Source organism: Gadus chalcogrammus, chromosome 6 (assembly GCF_026213295.1).
Source record: "Gadus chalcogrammus isolate NIFS_2021 chromosome 6, NIFS_Gcha_1.0, whole genome shotgun sequence".
In the NCBI taxonomy this organism is placed as follows: Eukaryota; Metazoa; Chordata; class Actinopteri; order Gadiformes; family Gadidae; genus Gadus; species Gadus chalcogrammus.
The window spans coordinates 16,701,250-16,725,608 of record NC_079417.1 but is presented as its reverse complement, the minus strand read 5'-3'; the positions used below and the strand labels follow the sequence as shown (position 1 = coordinate 16,725,608).

The 24,359-nt window shown below is 47.6% G+C and overlaps 1 protein-coding gene across 4 annotated transcripts; it reads right to left on the bottom strand.

The window, feature by feature from the left end:
- Nucleotides 1–222: 222 nt before the first annotated feature.
- Nucleotides 223–24,291, bottom strand: ap1b1 (adaptor related protein complex 1 subunit beta 1). 4 transcript variants are annotated; one of them, XM_056593190.1, is made up of 22 exons: nucleotides 24,109–24,291; nucleotides 22,105–22,165; nucleotides 20,939–21,044; nucleotides 20,661–20,796; nucleotides 19,221–19,466; nucleotides 18,583–18,773; nucleotides 18,225–18,446; nucleotides 17,864–17,984; nucleotides 17,591–17,686; nucleotides 17,334–17,449; nucleotides 14,548–14,713; nucleotides 12,889–12,987; nucleotides 11,461–11,720; nucleotides 10,667–10,871; nucleotides 8,824–8,853; nucleotides 8,601–8,738; nucleotides 8,335–8,480; nucleotides 7,883–8,012; nucleotides 4,673–4,757; nucleotides 3,507–3,593; nucleotides 2,765–2,919; nucleotides 223–714 (listed from the first exon to the last, which is right to left on the bottom strand). In XM_056593190.1, exons 2-22 carry the CDS (start codon nucleotides 22,139–22,141, stop codon nucleotides 640–642), a joined length of 2,847 nt encoding a protein of 948 aa, XP_056449165.1. In that variant the 5' UTR covers nucleotides 22,142–22,165; nucleotides 24,109–24,291; the 3' UTR covers nucleotides 223–639. The 4 variants fall into 4 exon arrangements, with proteins under 4 accessions (XP_056449165.1, XP_056449166.1, XP_056449164.1 ...); XM_056593191.1 differs by having other exon boundaries at nucleotides 24,128–24,291; XM_056593189.1 differs by lacking the exon at nucleotides 24,109–24,291 and adding an exon at nucleotides 23,879–24,102.
- Between the last annotated feature and the right edge of the window lie 68 nt (nucleotides 24,292–24,359).

The window sequence follows — 24,359 nt, the reverse complement described above, 5'->3', positions numbered from 1 at the left end:
GCGTCCCGCGGGCAGGAAACAACATATGGACAGACTAACAAGAAGAAAAAATAAAAAAAGGGTACAAGCCAAAGTAATCACACTCAACTAAAAGCAAACTCGCTTACAATCCGATACAAAAGTTTTGTCTAAGCCTCTCTTCCACGGCCTTCACCACAGTGAAGCCTTTTGTCAGAGCGCGGTGGATCAGTACAAAAAAACATTGGTCCCCCTTTTTTTGGTTTGGACCCAAAATAAAGAGTTTACAGCAGAGATGACTTGCAGGTGATTGTTCACACGATGAATAGAGGATTCATTGTTGCGACGCGGAAACAGGATCATGCAAGCAGAGGGAGAGCTCAGCCTTAACGCTCGTCCCTCATCACAATGAGAGGGACAGAAGCGACAAACAAAACATGATTCATAATGTGAGAGCTTTTCAAACGGAGGACAGCCCAGCGTGAAAAGCACTCATCAAGGGGAGATGAAAAGAAGGGGTCCGTGGGGGGGGGGGGGGGGGCAGAACCACTTCTCTCACTCACGGACCTCGGGTCACGACCCCTGTGGTCTATCCACTGCGGGCTCTGCAGTAAAGAGGGGGGTGTGTGGGTGTGGGTGTGTGTGTGTGGTGTGTGTGTTTGTGTGTGTGGTGTGGTGTGGTCAGTTCTTGAGCGCCGCCTCGTAGCACTGGAACACACACTGGGACACCTCGGGCGCCCGGCACTTCAGAGACACCTGGGGGGAGGGGGGGGGCAGACGGTTAGCATCAGGACACAACTGGTTTATTATTATCATTAGCAGAGTGCCAGTAAGCAGCAACATGGAGTCCACGTTCACAGGGAGGGTCCGCTCAGCGCCTCCTAGTCCAGAGCTCCTGGTGGGGTCCAGACTAGGTCTGGTCCTCACCGGACCTGGTCTGGTCCTCACCGGGCCGGGAGCCAGGAGGAGGCGAGAACCTGGTCTGGTCCTCACCGGGCCGGGAGCCAGGAGGAGGCCTCCTGGCCCGGACCAGACCAGGTCCGGGCCTCCTCCCGGGTCCCGGCCCAGACCTGGTCCTTAGCATCAGCAACACGACTGAAGTACAACAATGAAAAACACAGTGCTGCTGTAACCACAGTCAAGGTGGGTTCAGCATCTTAAAAGGGTAAAGGTAATTTCATGAACAGCCAGTTGAAGAGCAGACTGGTGTTTCGGTCGGTGGGCAGGTGTAACCACGGAAACACAGCATAGAGAGCCAATCAAACTCCAATCATAAGTGGTCATCGGAGAATCGCTTGAGAGAGACAGACAGCTGGTGTGACCGCCGAAGATCCCCGTTCCACCATCTGATCCATGGTGTAGACAGGTACCAGGAGGTCTGAGTCCTCCTGGGCCCCAGTGATCCCAGACCACGCCGTCCGCCGACAGACCCCTCAGTCTTTATGCGGAGCCACTCGCCTCGTGACGTTAACTTCACGTCTAAATCTGGTGGAACTTCAGGTCGCTTGGAAACTAATGCAATAATGACATTGGGAAATGGTTCGGCAAATGCACCATGCAACTGCCCGCTCAGTTTGTGTTATACTTCCAGAAGAGTAACATTTTGTAAGAATTAGCAATAAAACGGCAGTGAAAGCAGGTTATCCTGTCGGCTAGTCCCTCGACAGCCGTAGGTCTCGCCTCCTGGGTCTCATGTCGACTAACAGAGAACTGCTTCAGGATTAGACAACCATTTATTAGCGGCAAGATTATAGCCAAACATGTTCATGGTATACGTATTCATGGGGTAGGCCCCTCTACAGCAAAGCTGCCGTTCCTGCATCCAGCAGAACTGTAAAGGGACTTAATAGAGGGTACAGATTTGTGTAGATCTGAAAGCAAAAATATTATGAAAACCAGACAGCTGGAATTCACAGATTGAAAACTGTAATTTGCACCAACATTAATGCTAAGAAACTTGTCTCAGACAAATTTGTTATGTTATGTTATTAAACCATTTATATTGGAAAGCACCAGAGCCCCACTGGAAACCCTGATCAATGTTTTTATTATTTTTTATCGTTTTTTTCTACAGAGAAAATGATGCCATGAACATCCAAGATAGATTTATAACCATAGCATTATTATTTTGCCATTTTAACTACACATTATAGGTTGGTGTTTTGGGGGAAATGTTTGCAAATTATATTGGTAATGGCTGTAATGGCTGTTACAAACTAGCTACCTAACCAGAAAAAAAACTTTTTTTGAACATGAACTTCTACTTACAGAATATGAAGTGCCATACCATTGGCACATATACTGCATAAACACAGAGGCAAAGCGTTTTCTGACTCACCAGATATTCAATAACAGATATTTCACTCACTGTCAAATTTTCAAGCAGCTCTGGGTAATGATAAACTTGTAGCTGTCTACTCAGTCAGTCTGTGACTGATCTTGTCAACAAACAAGCAGAGCGCAAACCAACACTTATATATATATATATATATATATATATATATGATAAGTGTTATATGAGATCATTAATGCTCGAGACCGCAGGGAAATAATAAATGTTTTGAAATACTCTGTGGAAACGGAGGATAGAGGGAAACGGAAGTGTGGATAAAAACCTGGTGAGAGTGATGTGGAGGACAAAGAGTCTGTCTCCATCTCTCCCCACACACGCAACGCACGCCCACACCCGCCACATCACTACAACACCATGCAATCACACAACCGTTGCTCATCCCCTGCCATCCAATCAGACTCCAGCTCTGGCTGGGATCATGACCCAGAGTGCGTGTGTGTGTCTGTCGCTCACCGTGTAGGTGGGGCTACCGGTCTGAACGCGGAGCTCCGTCAGCACACCGATGCCGTTGGTGAGCTTCATGGACTGGTAGAGCATGTCCTGGCCCTCCACCGTGCGCTTGGCGATGGTGAACACGTTGCTGCCCTGCAGCTTGTTTGAGGCAGCGTCTGTCATTAGGAGGAGAACACGCACAATCCCAAGGTACAATGAGGAAAACACACTAGTTACCATGAGATTGATGGTTTAGGACTTAATGGACAACCCACACATTTTATGTGAAATTTAAAATAATATTAGCATTGGTCTTAAAAAAGTTAAAGTGTCTGATTAGCAAAGTTAACCGATGAGAATAACGGGTAAGAACCGACGCTGCTCCTAAGCTTCGCTCGGCCAGCTCTGCAGAGCAGACGCTGACCTCCTCTCGAGCCCAGACTCCTCCCCTGCACTACACTGATGTCTGCAGAGGGGAGGGCAGGACATACTGATGGCATGGTGAACGCCCAGCAGAGATATCAGGACGTCTCTGGAACGCAAGCAGCCTGACATGTGGAGTCACAATATTAGAGATGGACGGCGGCGAGTTCACACCAAACCAGCTTCATGAGTCACCATGTGACACGTCCTCGTTGTCCGCTCGGAGCCAGCAGCTGAGAGCCAGCAGCTGAGAGCCGGCAGCGCTGAGCGGACAACGTGTTAGAGCTGCAGTGCTGCGTTGAGAGGCGGCATTGTGCTTCATCCTCCTCCTCCTCCTCACCAGAGTTGAGATGGCAGTCGTTAATTTGGAACTGGGCCTCGTTCTCGTTGGGGATGTCTTTCCAGGTGGCCAGGAACACCTGGCGGTCTGCAGACCACAGAGAAACAGAACGAAGTTCATGACCAAACTCCTCTCTCCCCTGAAAGGTGCTGAAGTAACATTTAACAGATATACAGTTTGAGTGACTTGTTAGAAATGCCAAAGCCATCCACGGGCTTTTAGCGAGTGAAACGCTCCAGGAGATAGCGGCTAGAGTTGACTACGCCTGCCTCTGTATGAGATTAGATAGAAGGCATTGGTGGTTGCATCTCTTGCCTGATTGGTGCGGGAATTAATCTTGCCTGTCAACGACTTTTGCTCACACAGTGTCATCATAGCGGGACGACACATGAGTGAACGCAATACAGGAGGGAGGGACAGAGCGGGATGTGTGTGGGTCAGTGTGTCGTCTTTTTAGTTTAACATTCTACTTTTCTCTTTCTGCTCCCTCTCCCTAGAACTCTAATTCTATCTGCAGCATCTTCAAGGCAAGCAAAGCAAAACGCCTAAAAATGACACAATTGATAGACTCCCTGTGAGATCACTCTAATTAGGGTATATAATGTTTCAGTGTAAACAACCATTTAAACTAATTTAAATGTTGGCTGAAAATACGCTTGCTTTGCAAAACTGAAAAGGTTAACCGAACACTGAAATTAAAATCATCATTGGGAACCCACCGAATCCATCCAACCCTTGGGCAATTATATATCATTAGAAAATTAGAGGCAGGTGTTTCATAAAGTATGCGACAAAAATCAGCATGGGCACTCGCACGTGGCATCTGTTTGAATTAATTACAGAAGGCAACTTACAGCCCAAACGGCTAGGCAATTAATGAGCCATTTGCATGAGGATAAGTGACCTTCGGCTGGATCGTTTTATGTTGGTATTATAGCTGAGACAGAATACGCTGTGTTCCAGCAGTGGTGACGTCTTTCTCAGAATCCTTGAGACTTGATGACTAAAATGACCCGCGTCAAGAGTCTCTTACACATAGGGACGGTCCCTATGAAAGAGGGTAGAGAGAAGGACGAGACTGCAGAGGTTTCGATGGCGTCAGAGTACTTGGGAGGGCAGCGGAAGGGAGGGAGGGAGGGAGGGGGACACTGACGGCCAGCACTCACCCATCTTCCCGTCCTCCACAAACAGCATGCTGATGGGGTACTGGCAGCTGAAGTAGAAGACGTCAATGTTGTTCTTAACCGCCACCTGAGGAGGGGGATTTGATTGGAGGAGGAGAGAGGACAAACAAGAGGGATAAATCATGAGCAGCTGTCCAGGAGTCATTACTCTGCCAGGGCTCTTTGAGGACAGCTGCTGCTAAAGTCACACTGAACAAGGGGGGGGGGGGGGGCCTTGACGGCTGGACAGACCCAGACACCTCATTTCATCCATCAACTTGCTCCCCCTTTCCCTTCACCACATGTCCTCCATGCTGAAAGACGCTGCATTTGTCCCACAATGCTTTGCCCCATCGTCTCTAAAATGCCATCAAGATACGGAGGCTCAGGAACACCTCTTCCCCGAGGGGTCAGCCGCTGATAGCCATCAGGTGGAAGTGTTTAGGGTTCAGAGAGAGCTGGGCCCTGCAGGGGATCTGAATCATTCATGTGCCGGGCTTGGCAGCGGCCGCAACAGGGCCCAGTCAAATGAGACCAGTCACACTCATTTAGACCTCACTCTGATCGTATCGAGAAGAACGGCCATCATCCAAAATGAACAATATAATGTACGTCTTTGGGTCCATCTTAAGTTGAAAACATGAAACACATTCTTCCAATGCTGTTCAATTCATACAAGTAGGGGACCAGAGCTCCAGACAACACAGTAGTGTTGACAGGGTAGTGGGTCCAGGTCAGGTCTGTCGATAGGGACGGGCCGATGTTTGATTCTATCGACGATAGATGGATTCCATCGTCTCAAGTTGCAGAGGAAAGGTTGGTTTTTTCTTTTTTTTTATTGCCTGAGAAACAGCGCTGTGTGCTGTCTACTTTTTCAGCGTAAAAAGTACATACAATTTAATTGAAGTTAACTGGCACAGGTGGAAACGCACTCTGTAGCGCTGAGTGCGCTACAGAGTGCTCACTCACTGCTACGAGAGGAGAGGCTTTTTTGTAGCTTGAAACCTACTGGTCTGCGCGCACGTGAAAGGCACGAGCAGACTGCATGTGACTTTGAAAAACCTTGTGTGTCTGTGTGTGTTTTAAGATAATGGCGGAGCCATTGCGTGTGTGTGTGTCTAAGCCGCGTTTACATGGACACCTCTGACTTCTATTCCCATCATGCAATCCGAATGTACTGTATATATGGCATTTACAAAAGAGGTAAGCGTACGTCCGTATGTCTCGTGCGCACAACCGTTATGTTGGTCTAAGGGATACATTATATTATACATTATTCCGCTTATTACATGGCTCCTTGCCAAAACAAAAAGATATCTTCACACGGTGCGTCTTTTTACAATTACCATTCCTAGTGTTGATCAGCAGAGAAATAGTCAGCCAAATACATTGACGTCGCTTAGCAACCGGACATCCTCACACTCTGGGGTCAACGGAAATCAATGAGAGCAACGGAAAACTATGCCGATAAGAAACTAAAACTTTGATTCTGAAAAAACGTATAAAAGCTATCGAAATTTCGTTTAGATATTATTGAAGATACAAGTGTGTAGATTTGTCCAATGGTTTGAACGAAGGTAAACGGTTGAACGGGGACGTAATCGGACGATGGAAGCTTGTTGACGATCGCCCAACCCTAATAGGGACTAAACCTTCCATCATTACAGGAGTCATTTCAAATCTTGACGATATACATCACATTGATACATTTTCTGTCAATTCTATGAAGAAAATGTGTATCCAGAATAACCACAAATGCCTCATGATTACTTTTTAATAATCCCATCCACTAAAGTCACCCACACCGTAGTGTTATACTAGCCTGGTTCTACCAGACTTTCGTATTTCATTTCATTTGCACAGAGAGTCTGGATCTACTCAATTGACTAACGTTAACTCACTTGAAGGCGGGTGTCTGTTGAAGTTTAAAACTATTGGATCTGCCCAGTGCCAATCTGGATCTGCCATAACCAATCGCTAACGTTCGGCCGGGAATTACCTTTGCGCGCAGGATGTAAACAAACCAAACACTGTGCGTGAAGATGTTCGTCAACGAGAGCTGACTTTAACGTCAGTGATCTCAGCCACTCCCTCGGTTCGCTGATTGGATGCAGAAAATTTGGATGGAGAAAACCCACAAACATACCGCAGACCCAGACGTAGTAGTGAAGGGAAATTAAAATTGAGCGGAAGTACTTAGGTTGGAGGAGCAGACTAGTGTTATACTTAGAAGCCCAACCCTCTCTCTGAAGACTCTCTTGACCCTTGTTCTGCCTCAGACTGTTGCGGACGATCGTTCCGCACCAATTAACCCCCCCCCCCATCTCAGCCCAGGCCTCTGCTCCCGTCCTCTTAACTGATCGGCTTTGTGTCCAAACGGCAGCCAGACCCACGGTCTTATGTGATACAGACACCCCGTGAAACTAGGAGCCGTCTGATCTCCGCTCATCTCCTTCCCCGTCTGCTGGCCTTGGCAGCAGCAGGTGTTGAGGACATGGGGTGGACAGGAGGCTGGCCCGCGTCAGGAGCAGGTGTTGAGGACATGGGGTGGACAGGAGGGTGGACAGGAGGCTGGCCCGCGTCAGGAGCAGCGATACAGTCTGTACTGAGTCATTACACAGGTTCACACCAGGTCACAGTGACTCCTCAGAGCCTCAAGCTCCATCAGCGGGTTTAGAATCATGCAAGGATTAGGATGGTGCAAAACTGGCACCTCCCTTTCACTTAAACCCTCGAACACACAAAATAAAACCCCTTTTTGACACACTGATCCTGTTCAAATAGAGCTTGTGTTCAATGAAGAGCCGACATTCTTACAGTAGACACCACAGCTACATTCCACACTGAGCCTCCTTGTCCAGTAGGTATAGAAGATACAATGTCCTTTGGCAGCGACAACAAACGTCTGCTCATACTCGCGTCATGGAACTCCATCAGTCAACTAGACTTTACATTCATGACTACATATACTTTAATTAACAATTTGATTACCTTTTGTGTAACTTTTACCTCCGAGGGAAATCCCTTGCATGAAAATGAATATATGAAATCCAAATCTATTTCATCTGGATTCTCTTTAAACTCTGGTCCCAACAGTACAGCAAGTACCTGGAGGTTATTAAGAGGCTCCATCCTAACAGTACCTGGAGGTTATTAAGAGGCTCCATCCTAACAGTACCTGGAGGTTATTAAGAGGCTCCATCCTAACAGTACCTGGAGGTTATTCAGAGGCTCCATCTTCATGACGGGTCCCCCGGTGTTCAGGGGGAGGCTGACGTCGATGGTCTGGTTTGGGCTGAGCGGCGTGGGGACCTGGAGGGGGCCGGCAGGAGCCAGACCGAAGCTAGGAGACATCATCGTAGCGTAAGCATTAGCATGTAGCTATCTCACCACAAGTCACTGATTCCCTCAGCTATTGTCAGCAGACCTACCAGCCGTCACTTGAGATGGACTTGCATGAGGAATTCTAGCAGGTGATTTCTGAAGGGGATTATACTAGCGGGAATCTTTTTCTCCTCTTTTAAGCAGAAGGAAGTGAAAAGGATCCAAGTCGGAAGGATGCTCCAGCCATGAAGGCGTTTTGTTCATTTTAAAAGCCAACATGCTGCGATGTGTCAGAATCTAGACCCACGGGGGACCAATGAAAAGGCTCTGCTTGGCCTCACCTGTTTCTGTTGAACTGGATAGCGAAGTCCGTCATGACGCTCATGGCCTTGTTGGTGAGGGTCATCTCCATCTGGATCACCCCTGCACGCCGGGCGAACGTGCCCATGATCTCCAGACCCTTACCCTTCATGGCTGGGAGCCACAACTACACACACGCACACACACAAACAAACACACACACCTTAATCCCTTATCCCTTATAGCCATGCCAGCCCCGCCGGCTCTTCAAAGGAGGTCAGTCAGGCTCGACTTCAGGCAGACTTACTGTCTTCGGAGGGACGAAGGTTCCCATGGGCATCCCCACGCCACCCCCTAGGTCAAACAGGTCCCCCAGACCACCCCCCACCGGGGCGTTCAGGGAGGACGGCATCACGGCCGCAGGAGCCCCGAACCCAGAGCCCATCTGTAGGACACACGCGCGCGCGCGTTAGCGTGGAAACACATTTTGCATGTAACGGTGAATCTAAGCATCAGACAGGATGACTTACGGAAGGACTTCCCCCAATGTCTCCGCCGAGCTGGAGAGCAACAGGAGAACAGGAAAGAAAGGAGAAAGCACAAGGACGGGTTAGAGATTACCGGGAGGAACATCCTGCAGAGTGTGAGGAGGACAGAGGAGGAGGAGGCCGATGGAGGAGGGAATCCCTTTCGGTTGTCAGTGATTAATGGCCGGAGTCTGGTCGGGTCTGGAGGCTAATGGCTGAGGGAAGAGGAGGCTAGTGGAGGGTCTGCATTAAATAAATGAGTAGAGTACCCTTTCTCAGTTCACCCATGGTAGCAGGCGCCTTCAGAAGCCCCTGATGTACTCATGGCAGCGCTGAGGGATGCTGTTTAGTGTAGCCTAATAGGAGACCCACTCCTTTAACAAGTGGCTCCACTGAGCATCACATCTGAACCAGGAATCTTCCTGATCAGTGTACTGGATATGTAATGCTACAAAACATGTCATCACTAAACAGAAGTGAACCAAAACCAAATGCCAGAAGTAGAAATTCGCACGCAAATTATAAATAATTACACGAGTCAGCCATCTGTATCTGCTAATTAGCACACCAAGTGCTACAGCTAATAAGGGACATCAGCTGGTTCAGGGCATGGAAGCATGGGTACTACACAGAGCCGCGTGGCTTCCATCAGACAGAGTGTTCCTGCTGCTCACTAGCCTGGAGCTGCTCGTTATTCTGGGGATGGAGTCGATCGCTAGCCTGGAGTCGCTTACTAGCCAGGAGGAGCTAGCTGCTCACTAGTCTGGTGCTGGAGCCACTCACTAGCCTACATCTGGCTGATCACTTGGCTGGAGGAGCTAGCTGCTCACTAGGCTGGTAAACTGGGGAGCTACTGGGTGGGACTGAGGAGGTGCGGCGGGGTGAGGGAGGGCATAGCGAGGGGGGGGGGGGGGCTCCTCTAGAGTGGGCTCGCCTGTAGTGCCGGGCCGGGGGCCAGCTCGGTGGGGCTGTAATCTGGGGACGACGGGCTCGAGTGCGAGAACCGCAGGGACTGAGGTGTGTCCGCCCCCCTGGGCATTTGTGGCGAATACTGAAGCACACACACACACACACACACACACACACACACACACACACACACACACACACACACACACACACACACACACACACACACACACACACACACACACACACACACACACACACACACACACACACACACGTTATGAGGAATATGTCTTTGTCACAGTACGTGAAGGGGATTGGCTTATCTGGTGAAAGGTATGGAAACATCTGGGCACACAGAGACGTTATGGGACAGCGTGAAGAGATGTGATCTATGGGGATGTTACATGTTCACGTGTTATGAGTTACCGGTTCAGACTCATCGCCCATCTGCTGGTGCAGCATAAGGAGTGGAAGGAAACAGACCAGTCAACCTCATGCACCCCATGAACATCGTTATCGTTCACACACTTGGAAGGTTTATTCATGCTTCAGTACCAACAACTAAGAAGGTTTGGACTTTCCAGAAAAGCTTGAGGAACAAACACAGAATACCGGCTGAAAACATTGATATTGCTCACATCGTTTGTATTCCTCTTATTAAGGCAAAACAAACAACGTTTAAACGGTATCCCTGATCCATCGTAGGCTGGCTTTCACATCATGAACGCTCTGATAAAACTCTTAGTCTAGTTCAATGGATACGTTCCAGGCTGTTCTGACCGAAGCACTAAGCCAGAGACACCTGGAGCAGGTGTAGCAGCTGGAGCTAAACCACATGACACGAGCGAGAGCGGGAGCGGACATAGGGCGAAACAAGAAGAAAGAAAGAAGGAACAAGAGACAGGGGAGTGAGCAGGGATCCCCCACCACCTACCAGGCTGTCCAGTCCTCCCCCCAGCAGATCCATGCCTCCCATCGGCATGGGGGGTCCGGGGGGGGCGCCGGCGGCGGAGGTGGGGGGTGTCAGGTCCAGGTTCAGCAGGTCTCCCAGCAGGTCTCCCTGGGAGGGGATGACGGCGGCGGGGGCCTCGGTGGCCCCGGGGGCCCCACCAGTGTCCTGGCTCTCAGAGCTCTCTCCGCTGGGGGGGGGCAGTTTCATTAATACAGAGTTAGGAGCCGCTTTAATGGAGATTCATGCCATCAATGACTTATATGATGAGTTATTTATATTTCTAATGCTTATGATATGAATCGCATTCATCTAATATTCATTATAATATATTACTGATTCAAGAATAATCATACTGAAATAAGCCCCTCACTTTATCACAATGCTTTTGTAATGACAGATTAAAGCCCCATTTAAAGCAAAGGAAGTTTCAGTTCAATCTTTAACAGCGGGCAAAGGGCCTGAGCCCTGAGAGGCAGCAGCTGCTCCAACAACACCCTCATGGGTTCTCACATCCAACGCAGGACTGAGAGGATAAAGCCACTGGGATACTGGTAGTAAATAAACCTTCACCACTCAAAGCCTGGAGATCAAGGGAAAGGCCCCCAAAATGACCCAGTGACTGAGTGACAGAGACTGAGTAAGTGGGAGAAAGAGTGACTGAGTGAGAGAATGTGTGCTTGTGACATAGAGAGTGAGTGCGAGTGACCGCAATCGAGTGCGAGTGACTGAATGTGAGTGTGACTGAGTCAGTGAGCGAGACTGAGTGAGTGACTCACGATCCACTGCGGATGGGGATCCTCTTGTGCTGCACGCCGCGGCTGCCCTCCACGAAGGCGCTGGGGGGCTTGTGGTAGACGGAGGCCAGGGTGCCGATGTGGCAGATGAGCTCCTCCAGCAGGGTGGGCTCGATGAGGTCCGTCTCCTCCGAGATGAGGGGCTTCTCCGCAAGCACCACTTCCTTGGCGGCCACGGGGTCCGTGGACAGCAGGCGCCAGTAGATGTAGCCGCGGTCCCTCAGGTCTGGGTTGTCCGAGTCCTGCACACGTTTGGCACATGAGGCTCATGAGCACATGAAGGACATGGGCCCATGAACGACATGAACGACATGAGCACATGAGGCTCATGTGCTAAGGAGCACAAATAAACGTAGGAATTAAGACCAATGCTGTGTCGGAAATCGCGCACTTACGTAAGTGCACTTACATTGAGTGCACTTCATTATCCCTACAGTACACTTACTTATGGGCGCAGTGCTCTCATTTCTACAGTGCACTGTCAAAACAGCCTTCGCCAACTACCGGAAATGAGTTTGCAGTTTGACGGTTCTTCTTAGTTTTCTGCTTGATCATTTCCATTAGTCGCATGTATTAGCGATCTAGCAGTATTCACGTTAACGTTCTTGATACCAACTGATTACAGAATTAACACCATGAAAACACTGGTCGGATGCGGTCTAAAACATTGTAGTTGTACTGAAAAACAAACCAAATATGTGTAATTTTACTTATTTGCAGAGCACGTCGGTCTCAAATGATACAATGTCCTCCATTTTCAGATTTGAAATTCCCGCCACCTAGACAAGATGGCGGCCGTTGAGGGTGGAAAGAATCCATCGGTCCACACTCAAGTTTTAGATCGTTTTGAGTGTGCCACTAAGGTACTTCCAGTGCACTGCGTTTTGGCACACTCTCCGTTTTTGCGCAAAGTGTACTCAAAAAAGTAAGTGCAAGTATAGAAGGGCGCGATTTCAGACACAGCACAAGGTTTACTTTGGATATTCAAAGAAAAACATTAGCATCTGTCCCGAAGCAAACTCGTGCTTTGGGCCTAAATCTTTGATGCTCAGATAAAGCCGCTTTCTAAAAGGGAAAGCGCTGTGTGTTAATACTGCATGGAGCAGAGATTTCTAGTTTGAAGCTCAGATAAACCCACAGCCTAAAGCGCTCTGGGTTAATACTGCATGCAGCTCTGGTTTGTAGCAGCAGGGTTTCCAGGCAACACCGGCAGACCGAGTGTGTAATCACTCTGCGGACACCTGGGGGAGGCACGCATCCAACAGGAGATGCTGAGGAGACAAGTTAGAGGAGGAGTGTGTTTCTGGAACACGTACTGGGCTTTCCTCGAGAGAAGGAAAGCCCAGATAAAGGCGATAGATTCCACCTAGCCTCGCAGTGTTGTGATGTGGTTTGTGCGTGTGCGGTCACCTGCGTGGCCAGACTGAGGACCTGCTGCACCAGCTCCTGGGTCTCGGTGGGTTTCTTCAGGAACAGTTTGACGATGGCAGTCAGGAGCTGCAGCTGAACCTGGAGGAGCCCATGGAGACAAGGTTAGAGTTTATCAGGGTTCGAGTTTATCAGGGTCAGAGTTCATCAACGCAAGAGCAAGGGTTAGGGTTAGAGCGACCTCATCGACTTTAGAGCGACTTCATCGACGTTAGAGCGACCTCATCGACGTAAGAGCGACCTCATCGACGTTAGAGCGACCTCATCGACGTAAGGGCGACCTCATCGACGTAAGGGCGACCTCATCGACGTAAGGGCGACCTCATCGACGTAAGGGCGACCTCATCGACGTAAGGGCGACCTCATCGACGTAAGGGCGACCTCATCGACGTAAGGGCGACCTCATCGACGTTAGAGCGACCTCATTGACGTTAGAGCGACCTCATCGACGTTAGGGCGACCTCATCGACGTTAGGGCGACCTCATCGACGTAAGGGCGACCTCATCGACGTAAGGGCGACCTCATCGACGTTAGAGCGACCTCATCGACGTTAGAGCGACCTCATCGACGTTAGAGCGACCTCATCGACGTTAGAGCGACCTCATCGACGTTAGAGCGACCTCTTCGACGTTAAACGAAGGTTAGGATTAGATCGAGCTCCTCAAAGCATTCCTCAACCTGCTCTGCCTTCCTGACCTGCCGCTGCTGTATTCTTGACAAAAAGACCAATTGTGAAAAGCATCAAATAAAGATCCCTCCAGCGTTCTGCCTGGGACTTAGGTGTGATGTCGCTTGTGGAATGAAACCAATTATCTATGACCCGAGAGCACAAGAAAATAAAAATAAAAAAACGCTGGGTAGAAAGATATGCAGTGGGACTTTAAGCTTACAGAAAAAAAGAAAGATAATTCAATGTAATTGAAGTTACAAATATGAATCCTAACATTGCCAAGCTTAGTCAGCTCCTGGCTGTCATGACAACATTACTCATGGTAGAATTAAGCTAAATGATTAACAAGGAATTTATAGACCAGTTTAAAGCAATTTTCAGACTTATGCAGTGCTAAAGGATCAAAATAATATTCATAGCTGCAATCTGTAATTAGGATGAATCATTGCTTTCAGTTCTACATACGTAAAAAAGCAATAGATTCCATGAACCAGAGCCATCTTATTGCCCTGAGATAACATTATCAATCGCCCAAAAATGATAATCCTATAAACCCAAACCCGGCAGAACGTCTAATGAACACATGGCATGGAGCTCTCCTAGTACTCCTCAATGGGCTTCAGAGTGCCTCCGTGTAGTCCCACCACCCATCAGAGACGGTCACAAGGCCATCATTTCTCTTGCTAAAGCCTGTGCCACACACCACCTCCAGGCCAGTGGGGGAGCGATGTGAAGTCGCTCCAGTTGGGCAGACAGGTGACACGCTGGCCTAATGCTGTCATCCCAGTTCTTTTTACTTTGTTAAGGTGTCACAACATTATGGGAGAATGCACTCTCGTGAGACGCCGACTTTGTAATACTTTGTAAATCTAGTATGGTCATTGTGTACAAGTGATTTTGAATCTGCAATGCAAATCCAAAGTAAGCCACTTGCGTTCACAAATCAGAGGTGAGCTAGTGAAGGTCCTACCTGCGTGCTCTCGTCGTGGAAGCCCTCCAGGAAGCTCTCCAGCAGCTCGTCGGCGTTGTCGATGCGCTCAGCGTACTCCCCCACGATCCAGATCATGGCGGCCCGGGCCTCGGGCTCGTCCAGGGAGTCCAGGTTCTCACAGAGAGTGGCGATCACACTCTCGTACCTGGCGCCGCACAGAGGAAACACTGTTAGCGTTATACGTTATACTAGAATGTCCTTCTCAAGCGGACCGAAGTATGGTTTCATCTAGTACGGATCGCTCCCAGCTCATTGCTGAAAGGGCATCAGGGCATCCATCTTCTCCCTGATTACTTCAGGGATCCATCATGCCTATCAGTCACAGGTGCGTGAAATGCAACACTTCAATGGTGAAGAAATGGAGGGAGATGGGGGGCATTTTTTGTATTGTTTCGATTCAGAAACTTGCTTGCTTTCTTGCTTGATAACTCTTGAACCTGATGGCAGCCTCAATAACGAAAGGCTTCGACCATTCAAAAGCTTTAAGAGACAGAATCTGAGCATCTTTGGGCACCGGTTGTAGTTCACGAATAGTCGTATTAATCTGGATCGGTAATGCCTATAGCTCAGCCCTGGTTGCTCTGAAGCTTAATTTGTCACAGACTGAGCCCACAGTAAGCAGGTCTCCAAACTTTGGCCACTACTTCACTCACAGGGCCGCCCTCATTTGGGGTCAAAGTTAAGTCCAAGACAGATGTCCATGTCTTACTAAAATATATTCATGGATTTAAAAATATTAAATTCATTCAGGACTAAGACTAAGTGACCAAGGGAAATTTGGAAACTGTGTCTAAACAGCAGTGGAGCTCCCCCTGGCCAGCGGTTGACGTTAATGTCCGTGTCTGAGATGAGTTCAAGCTTCTGAGAAACTTAAAATATAACGCCATAATGGTGCATAAGTGGACGCCATAAGTGTTGCAATTTCATAATCAAAATCACTTGAATGTTCACTAAAAATTTCTAACAATTATTTCTTATCATGGGGACAGCACGCCCCCCTCTTTACTACAACTAAAAAGGGAGCGGTTTGTCCGTTCTGGGCTACTGTAGAAACATGTCGGTGCAACATGGCCGCCTCCTTGGTAGAGGAACTGCTCCCCATGTACATACAGGGAGCATCTTCCTCATGCAAAGGTAACGAAAACATCCCCTCAAGGGAATGTACACTTATTTAAATTAAGTGTTTAAATATTAGTTTCAATTTCCACCAAGTCCGTTCTGCTAGATGCCCCTCAATTCTACACGCCGCACCTTTAATAGGAAGTCAATTATCTTTGGGAGTATTAAAGAGCTGTAACAAAAATAGTTCATCCCTCTAAGTAGTTTAGTGCCATGAGGCATGTAGACTCAACGTTAATTAATTTACAGACCAATCGGGAGCCATTATTATGATTTATTTTATAAATAATATTTTAAAGATCTGTGAACATGAATAATATGAAGCCTGAATTCCGTAGTGTTAAGGACATTGTAGTAAAACTCAGCTAGACATTCCGACGATTGAATGTTCTTGGTCTACAAAAATTGTTTGCTTGCGTTTCAGGGCCAAAGTCAGAGAATGTTGTGAAGCCGATATCCTGAGACAGTGGGGCTGATCACAAAGGGAGGATGGTTAAAGTATAATATGGAACATTCCGCTTTGAAATAACAAAAAAGTCTAGCCTTATCTTGTATATTTAGTGAGTTGTGTAACAACATTAGCCCTACTGTTTCTACAATGATCATCCCAGAGGATTCTGTAGTTAAGGTAACGCAGTGTTTCGTTTCGACGTATTATCTTACCCGCTAACTTCCGGGGAAACAAGAAACGTCTCTGTGGAGACTTTATATATCGATGTGATGTTTCAACAGCGAACTAGCTTACTACGCTGCGCTTCTGTGACCAGTGTCTCATGGTATACTAAAGTCAAAACACTACAACAATGCTCAACATGCTTCTAACATCAACTTGTACGGTGATCTTGATCACAGCCATCGGCGCTGGGCCACCCCATGGTTGAATTCACCGCCACATAACGTTTTCTACGGCAGTATGGCTAGATTACTCCTTTAACGGCCAGTGATGTTACATATTAACCGTAACAAAGAGAGACCCCTAGTGGCACAATGCTTGAAATACACCTTTAAGTAGAACCACTTGTGAAAGAAAATTGAATACTAATAAATACATTAAATAGCATAAAGGATGAAGGATTACGGCTAGTGGGAACTCCATTAGAAGAGCTGACTCTTCTGGCGCTGGGTAGGTGAGTAATCATCACCTGGGATTCTAATTATTGTAATCAAGCTTCAGCAAAATGGCAGTTCTGTGGGGTTCAACATCTAAGCTAATAAACATTACCAACTTCCAACATTAATATAAGCAACCACCGACTTCTCTCAGAGGTCTTATGGTGGATTTGGAAGCCGAATTGCGCTGGGGGTGGGGGGGGGGGCAAGTCATGTTCTGTCATGTTTATACAAATTAAAAAAGAAACATGGTGATTATCATTTTTGCTGGGAAAACGATTAAAACCAGCTTCACAGAAAGTGTTCACCACAAACAGTGTTGCTGTAAGTAGAAAAAACACTGAGAATAAATCAAGATGTGTAAGGTTGACGATGAGGGGACGATGAAGGGAAGGGAATGTCCTATCCCTTCATTCATATACAATTGGCATCATGTAAGTGATGCCAGGCTACACTGTCAAGGATCTGAAACGACAGATCAGTCGGTTTCTCAGTAGCAGCCCCTAACTAGCGGTTCTCTTGGGCAGGAGACCTACTTGTTGGGGTACTTGCGGAAGATGTCCTTGATGACGACGATGGCCTCCTGCACTACGTAGTTGACCTTGGTCTGGATGAGGTCCAGCAGCGTGCTGACGCAGCGCTCCGCAGATTGCTGACAGACGGGAGTTTGAAAAGAGAGCTGGTCATTTGCTAGGACGATATGCTGCTATATTTCACTGTGTTGCTCCAATGTCAACAGTGCGGAGGCCAACATTCTCCACCAAGTCAACAGCGTACACCATGTGATGCTCACCTCTACTTTGATGGCACAGCGGCCAATGGCTCGGACAGCTTTGCGTACAAAGTCCACGTCCACCTCTGTGGCGTACTCCTTCAGCTCTGCCAGCACCTAGAGCAGCACAGACGGGGTCAACGTTACATCCACCTCTGGTGTACTAGAGCAGCAAAGACAGGGTCAACAGTCTCAGGCCGCGATGTCTTTAAATGATCCACAGATGGGTTCTTGCGGGTTAAACATGTGTTGCAGTCCCAAAGATGATGGTGTCTGATGTCTGGACACGGTTACCTGGGCGATGTTGGCCTGTGAGGCGAGGCGAATCATGATGTCCAACTTCTCCAACTTGACATAGATGGGGTCGTTGTACTTGACGAAGAACACCTTCATCTCGTGCTTCAGGATCTCCGGCCTACGGGGCAGCGGGTCAACGTTAGTCATCTTCCATTAGACCATGAGCAGAACCAACACAGAAGGGATCCGAACTGAAGCCATTTGAAAACGTGATCAATGCTGGCTTTAGTTGACTAAATATAATATTTGGTTGCTTTCTGGTACAGATTACCCCGATAATCAAGCAATGAGAGATACAAGCCTGATTGAGGCTCAACAACGACAGCACCCTGCTGTGGTAAAGGGTATGTGGTCCTACCGTTTCTGCACGATGAGGTTGATGTTCCTGAGGGCCACGTACTGCAGCTCGGGCTCCGCTGACAGCAGCGTGACCAGCGGCGGGGCCAGCTTCTTCAGCAGCGTGCCGTAGTAGTCCAGGTCCTTGGGCAGCATCTCCATGAACTTCATCAGGACCTTCACCGCCGACAGCACCACTGCAGAGTTGGCGTGGGACAGCCGGGGGGTGACCCGCTCACAGATGCTGGGAGCAGGAGGAGGAAGAGACGTAAGGGGTATGCACTGCCTTCAGCTTTCAAATCGCAGTATTAAATGCTTACAAGAAATACATTGATTTTAGCTCTAGTTTGACCACTTGTTGTCGTATCCCGTCCCCTTACCTCTGGGACTCGCGGTCGTCGCGTGGCGTGTAGTTGGCCAGGCAGTCCAGGATGAAGATCTGGCCCCACTCCGTACACTCGTTGAGCGCGGTCAGCAACTTGTTGATGGATTGGGGGTTGAGGTCCAGCAGGTTGCTGTTGGGGTGGGACTCTGCGATCTCCGAGAGCGCCGCCACAGCGTTGGCCACCACCTGACAGGAGGGAGGAATGTGAAGGTGTGCTGACAGCGGGGTTACACTGCCCTGCTAGATCCTGACGCCTCAGGGAAGGCTGACAGCATCTAGGTCTGAACCATACGACACAATACCACTATAAATGAGACCAAATTATGGAGGATTATGTGGAGAGCTAGGGTTATGGTTTGGGGCTAAGCCTAACTCTATATGGATTTTAATTAAGCTTTAGTTCTTCACTTCCCATCCAAGACCGGGTGCGTGGCACTTGTAACATGCTTCACTAACACACACCCAGTGAGAACCTATGAGTTCCAGTCATCCATCAAGCAACGATTTTAGCTATCAGGCTGAATTAAGCTGTCTGGCGGGCTCTGTGTACTGACTGCTTGCAGGTTTCACTGGATGTCTGGTTGCCTGACTGGCTGCGTGCATGCCCTACCGGCCGCCCGCTGGGAGCCTCACCATGGGGTTGGAGTCGGAGATGAGGTCCTTGAGAGTGTCCAGGAAGCCCTGGTCCTCCACCAGCTGGGCGTTGATGTCGTGCAGCTTGGCCACGCACACGGCAGCCGTCTTGCGGACGTAGGGGTCCTCGTCCTTCAGACACTTCCTCAGCGGCTCACACAGGTACTCTGTGATCTTGTCCACGCGGATGCAGCCCATGGTGCGCACGGCCAGGGCCCGGATGAGGGGGTTGGGGTCCTCGCAGTCCTGAGGAAAGGGTTGACAATGAGGAGAGAGAGCTATTCTCCATGGAGCATATAAACAGTGACCGATTAATAATAATAATAATAATATTGATATTCCAAAGCCCTCAAAGGGAGATAAAGGGTTTTATATGGAAGCATATATGTAGCAAAATTCAAATGGCAATGCAATTTGGAATTACATTATGCATTTGACAATTCATTATGCAATTTTATAATGTAATTTGTAAATACGTTATTCAAAGTGTATTTTAACATGCAAAGTGACAATGCAATCCTCAATTAAATTTGCAAACGTTATAACAATACAAATAGAATAACATTGTCAAATTCTTTGAGTTCCTTTATACTAATTGAAAAGCTATAGCGTCCCCGTGATTGCAATCCACTTCGCCACGCTCCGTTTGTTGCGATATTCAAATGACATTTCAATCCGCAAAACGAACACTTTGCAAAAGATTTGGCAAAACGGAATCCAAAACGGAATCCAAAGAGGAATCCAAAAAGTCAATATGCAAAGTGGCAAACGTATCAGCCAATCAGCGTCTGGGCGGGAAGTACGTCACTTGCTCGTAATTTCCTTGTTCACTTCTAGTTCGTATGTGTCAGGTCCATGGTCACCAATGGAGATTATTGATACGCTCCGAAGTTTGGCCGATGATGTGGAGAACAATCGTGTTGAAGGATTCCGTTTTTGGATTCCTCTTTGGATTCCTCTTTGGATTCCGTTTTGGATTCCGTTTTGGATTTCGTTTTGCGGATTGAAATGTCGTTTGAATATCGCAACACACGGAGCGTGGCGAAGTGGATTGTAATCACGGGGACGCTATAGCTTTTCAATTTGAATAAAGGAACTCAAAGAATTTGACAAAATGTTATTGTATTTTTATTGTTAAAACTTTTGCAAATTTAATTGAGGATTGCATTGTCACTTTGCATATTAAAATACACTTTGAATAACGTTTTTACAAATTACATTATGAAATTGCATAATGCATTGTCAATTGCATAACGTAATTACTTATTGAATTGCAAATTGCAAATTGCATTGCCATTTGAATTTTGCTACATATATGCCTCCATAGTTTTATTTAGGATTAAGAAATGCTATATGTTAAAATGAGAACTATTACGTTTTTCCACTAGAACTCGTCAGATCTCAGTGACAGTTGTTTAAATCCCTCTGGAGAGACGTTACCTTCACGAAGGTGTTGACGGCCATGATGGCCATGTCTGGCTGGCTCTTGGCGTAATTCATCAGGTAGAGGTACACCAGCTTCTTCAGCTCCAGGTTGTCTGTCTGCATGCAGTTCACCACATCTGGGAACAGGGCGCTGTGACAGAGTGTTGGACTTCATTCTCTGCAACACACTCCACACTGACCACATTCAGCCCTAGCATTCTGCTACCTTTACAATACAGCAACGGACACCTTTCATTTGATATGCAGACATCCTCCAGCACCTCTCTGCTCACCTCACATCTTTACCAACGGTCATGGACGCGATCACCTTCTTCACGGCCTCCTTCTTCTTCTCCTTCTTATCGCTGTTCAGCTCTGCCTTGAGCTCGAAGATCTCCCCTGAGAAGTGAAGCAAAGTGTTGGGTTAAGGGTTATAGGCCACAGAGGAGGAAAGATTGAGCATCAAAGCTACAGCAGTACAACAAAGTATTGGGTGTTGACGCTTAACGTACAAACTATAGTGATTCAACAAACTGCATCAACACGGAGAGTTAAACAAACTAATCGTATGCAGTCCTCTTCACTTATGTATTAATCCTTTATACTTGAATCAATGTTGGTCGATTTGGATTGCCACATATTTGTACAGCCTAGGTATCAAGAGGTTAGGACAAATACTGAACGTTGGAACATCGTCCACCGAGATCAGCAGGGCAGTTGAATTTGTGAGTCAAAACCCTCAAAATAAACTTCAATATGGCCTAGGCCTCCCACTAGATCCAAGTCATAGTTCTGTGGTCAAATTGGAGACTTTCTCTACATTGGCTAAGGTCGGGAATTACTCGACACAGTCACAACCACAACTACACGCACAGTAAAGGATCAGAGCAGAATAAATATTTGTACATGTTGAATAATATCCATTTATATATAGGTTTCACCTTCACCATCTAACTGAATTGTGTGACTCAGAGGAATGTAAGGGCTTTATGTTTCAAAACATGGTTTGAGTCATTCGTTTGGGTGGGCAGTATATCTATCTTTTAATGGTAGCTCTATGAACCAGATTCAGAGGCAAGTTTGTACAGAGGGCATGACAGCAGGGCAGCTAATTCTCCGACGGTAATTCTCGAGGTATTTAATCTGCTTTAGACCAGAGCAGCTGCTTATAGTGTTAGACACAATAACACGTTCCAACATAAATGAAAAAAAGGTTTTTTTGTGTTAATCCCAATGGGGCGGTCTAACTGAAGGATAGCTGGCTTCTGCAGCACGATTCGCTAGACAAACTTAGCAGGCGTAGTTTTCTGGGAGCATGACAATTTAATGCTTCCCACATAAGAACTACAAATCGCTACAGCATGGAGATCAGATTACCAGAACGCAGCGGTATAATCAATTATTGATTGCATACCGGCTAGAAAACACAACCCATATATACTGGCTAATGCCTCCATACCTTTCTTGGTAGTCGTGAAGTACTTGGAGTCAGTCATCTTGGATCCAAATTGTCGGTTCTCCTACAATAAGAGAGCAAATAAGAACAGAGAATTAGAGATGTTTTTCACACGGGTAACAGGAAACCTTGAAGCGCTGGCAGAGGCAGAACGAAAGGGCTTCCTGCCTGCTCCTGGCTCTCTTCAGTGATTCATTCAAAACACCAAACTTCTGAGCATCAGCATTTTGCATATCACCCTCGGTCCGGGATCACCACCCGTCCCTGGTCCTTACACAGCAGCATGGGTTTCCTGTTATGAGCCTATCCTAGACTAGAGCTTAAAGAGAAAAATGCTGTAAATGTTCTTGATGAATTTAGAGCATCGTTGAATAACCAATGGTAATTCAATTTCCTTTCTCCTCCATGGGAGTATGGGCTGCCTCAATTGCAAGCAGCAAGCATATTTTACAAATAGCTTTTAAATGACTCCACTAAACACGTTTAAAAGGACTTGTGATGTGGTGGTCCCCAGTCTGGTCCCCTCCCAGGCTAGTGTGGTCCCCACAGTCTAGTCCGGTATCCTCCCAGTCTATTCTGGTCCCCACAGTCCAGTACGGTCCCCTCCCAGTCTAGTCCGGTCCGATACCCTCCCAGTCTAGTCCGGTCCCCACAGTCTAGTCCGGTATCCTCCCAGTCTAGTCTGGTCCCCACAGTCCAGTCCGGTCCCCTCCAAGTCTAGTCCGGTATCCTCCCAGTCTAGTCCGGTATCCTCCCAGTCTAGTCCGGTATCCTCCCAGTCCAGTACGGTGACGGTCCTCTCCAAGTCTAGTCCTGTACCCTCCCAGTCTAGTCCGGCCCCCTCCAAGTCTAGTCCGGTACCCTCCCAGTCTAGTCCGGTACCCTCCCAGTCTAGTCCGGTACCCTCCCAGTCTAGTCCGGTACCCTCCCAGTCTAGTCTGGTCCCCACGGTCTAGTCTGGTCCCCACGGTCTAGTCTGGTCCCCACGGTCTAGTCTGGTCCCCACGGTCTAGTCTGGTCCCCACAGTCCAGTCCCGTAACCTCCCAGTCTAGTATGGTCCCCCCATTGTGTTCTCTAGTCCGGTACCCAGCCTAGACCACGGGAGTCATCTCCCATTGGCAAATTTTACAACATAATAAACAACAGTGTTGCTCATTTTAAATGCAAAGAACGATACGTTTTCCAACGCTGGAGCATTTGTATTCTATTTAAGTGTTTAGTTTCGTTCAGATTGAGAGATATGACTACAAACTGTAACGTTATTATAATATGACATTATGACAACAGGATTTGATGGCATTCATGAAGAACAATATATTCTATCGTTCATGCAAAACCATATATATTCTATCGTTCATGCAGATCCATATATATTATATTATTCATGAAGAAAAATATATATTCTATCGTTCATGCAGAACCATATATATGCTATCTTCTCCCGCTGATCATTAGATGATCCAAGTGTTGATCAACCAATGAATGAACCGTCTGTTAGCTGCGGTTATATCTTTATCGCTTTATATCTTCACAACAGGCTCCAGAGTCTCAGTATGACTACGAAGGAATCCCAGGTGAGGCATGTCGATTATTATAAGTTAAACACTCCTGGTCTCTGGCTCGCCAGCAGGCTAACACGTCAGCTCCTAGCTAGGGTTAGCATCACAGCCTGTAGCTCGTCGTGGCTAGCTACAAACAAGAGGGCAGATTAATGCGATTCGTCTGAATTGTGCCGATAGCTAGGTTAACAACTATTCCGTTTGATCGATTACTCACGCATAACTGATTGGCCCATTCCTGCATGTTTGAAGAATTGGGATAGCAGCTGCTGTAATGTAGCTTAGCAACTGTCAGTGTCAGCTAGCCCGGCGCTATGCTAAGTCTCCAGCGACAAAACTAAGACATGACCTTCCGAGTCGAGGCTTAAGGAAGCCCTCACCAGAACTGTTAAGCTCTTAATCTACCGGCCTATTTTGAACCCTACCTAGAAGACTTAAGGTACTCACGGGGGTTAAATGAACTCACAGGACACAGCTGGAAGAACAGCAGCAGAACGGCTCAGCAGAACGGCTCACCGCGGACAGTCTGACGCTCCTCCCTCAAACTCCACTTCCGGAAACTTTTTTCAATCACACCTGTAGTTCATCTAAGATTCATTCACACCTGGAGTTCATCTGAGCTTCATTCACACTTCGAGTTCATCTGAGCTCCATTCACACCGGGAGTTCATCTGGGCTTCATTCACACCTGGAGTCTA

Excerpts from the sequence above, each read along its gene's own strand:
- ap1b1 (XM_056593189.1), bottom strand. The coding sequence starts at position 23,905 with ATGCAGGAATGGGCCAATCAGTTATGC. Across the intron at positions 18,774-19,220 it reads TCTCCGACTCCAACCCCATG|GTGGTGGCCAACGCTGTGGC; the intron begins GTGAGGCTCCCA and ends CCCTCCTGTCAG. Across the intron at positions 4,758-7,882 it reads AGCCTCTGAATAACCTCCAG|GTGGCGGTTAAGAACAACAT; the intron begins GTACTGTTAGGA and ends CCCCCTCCTCAG.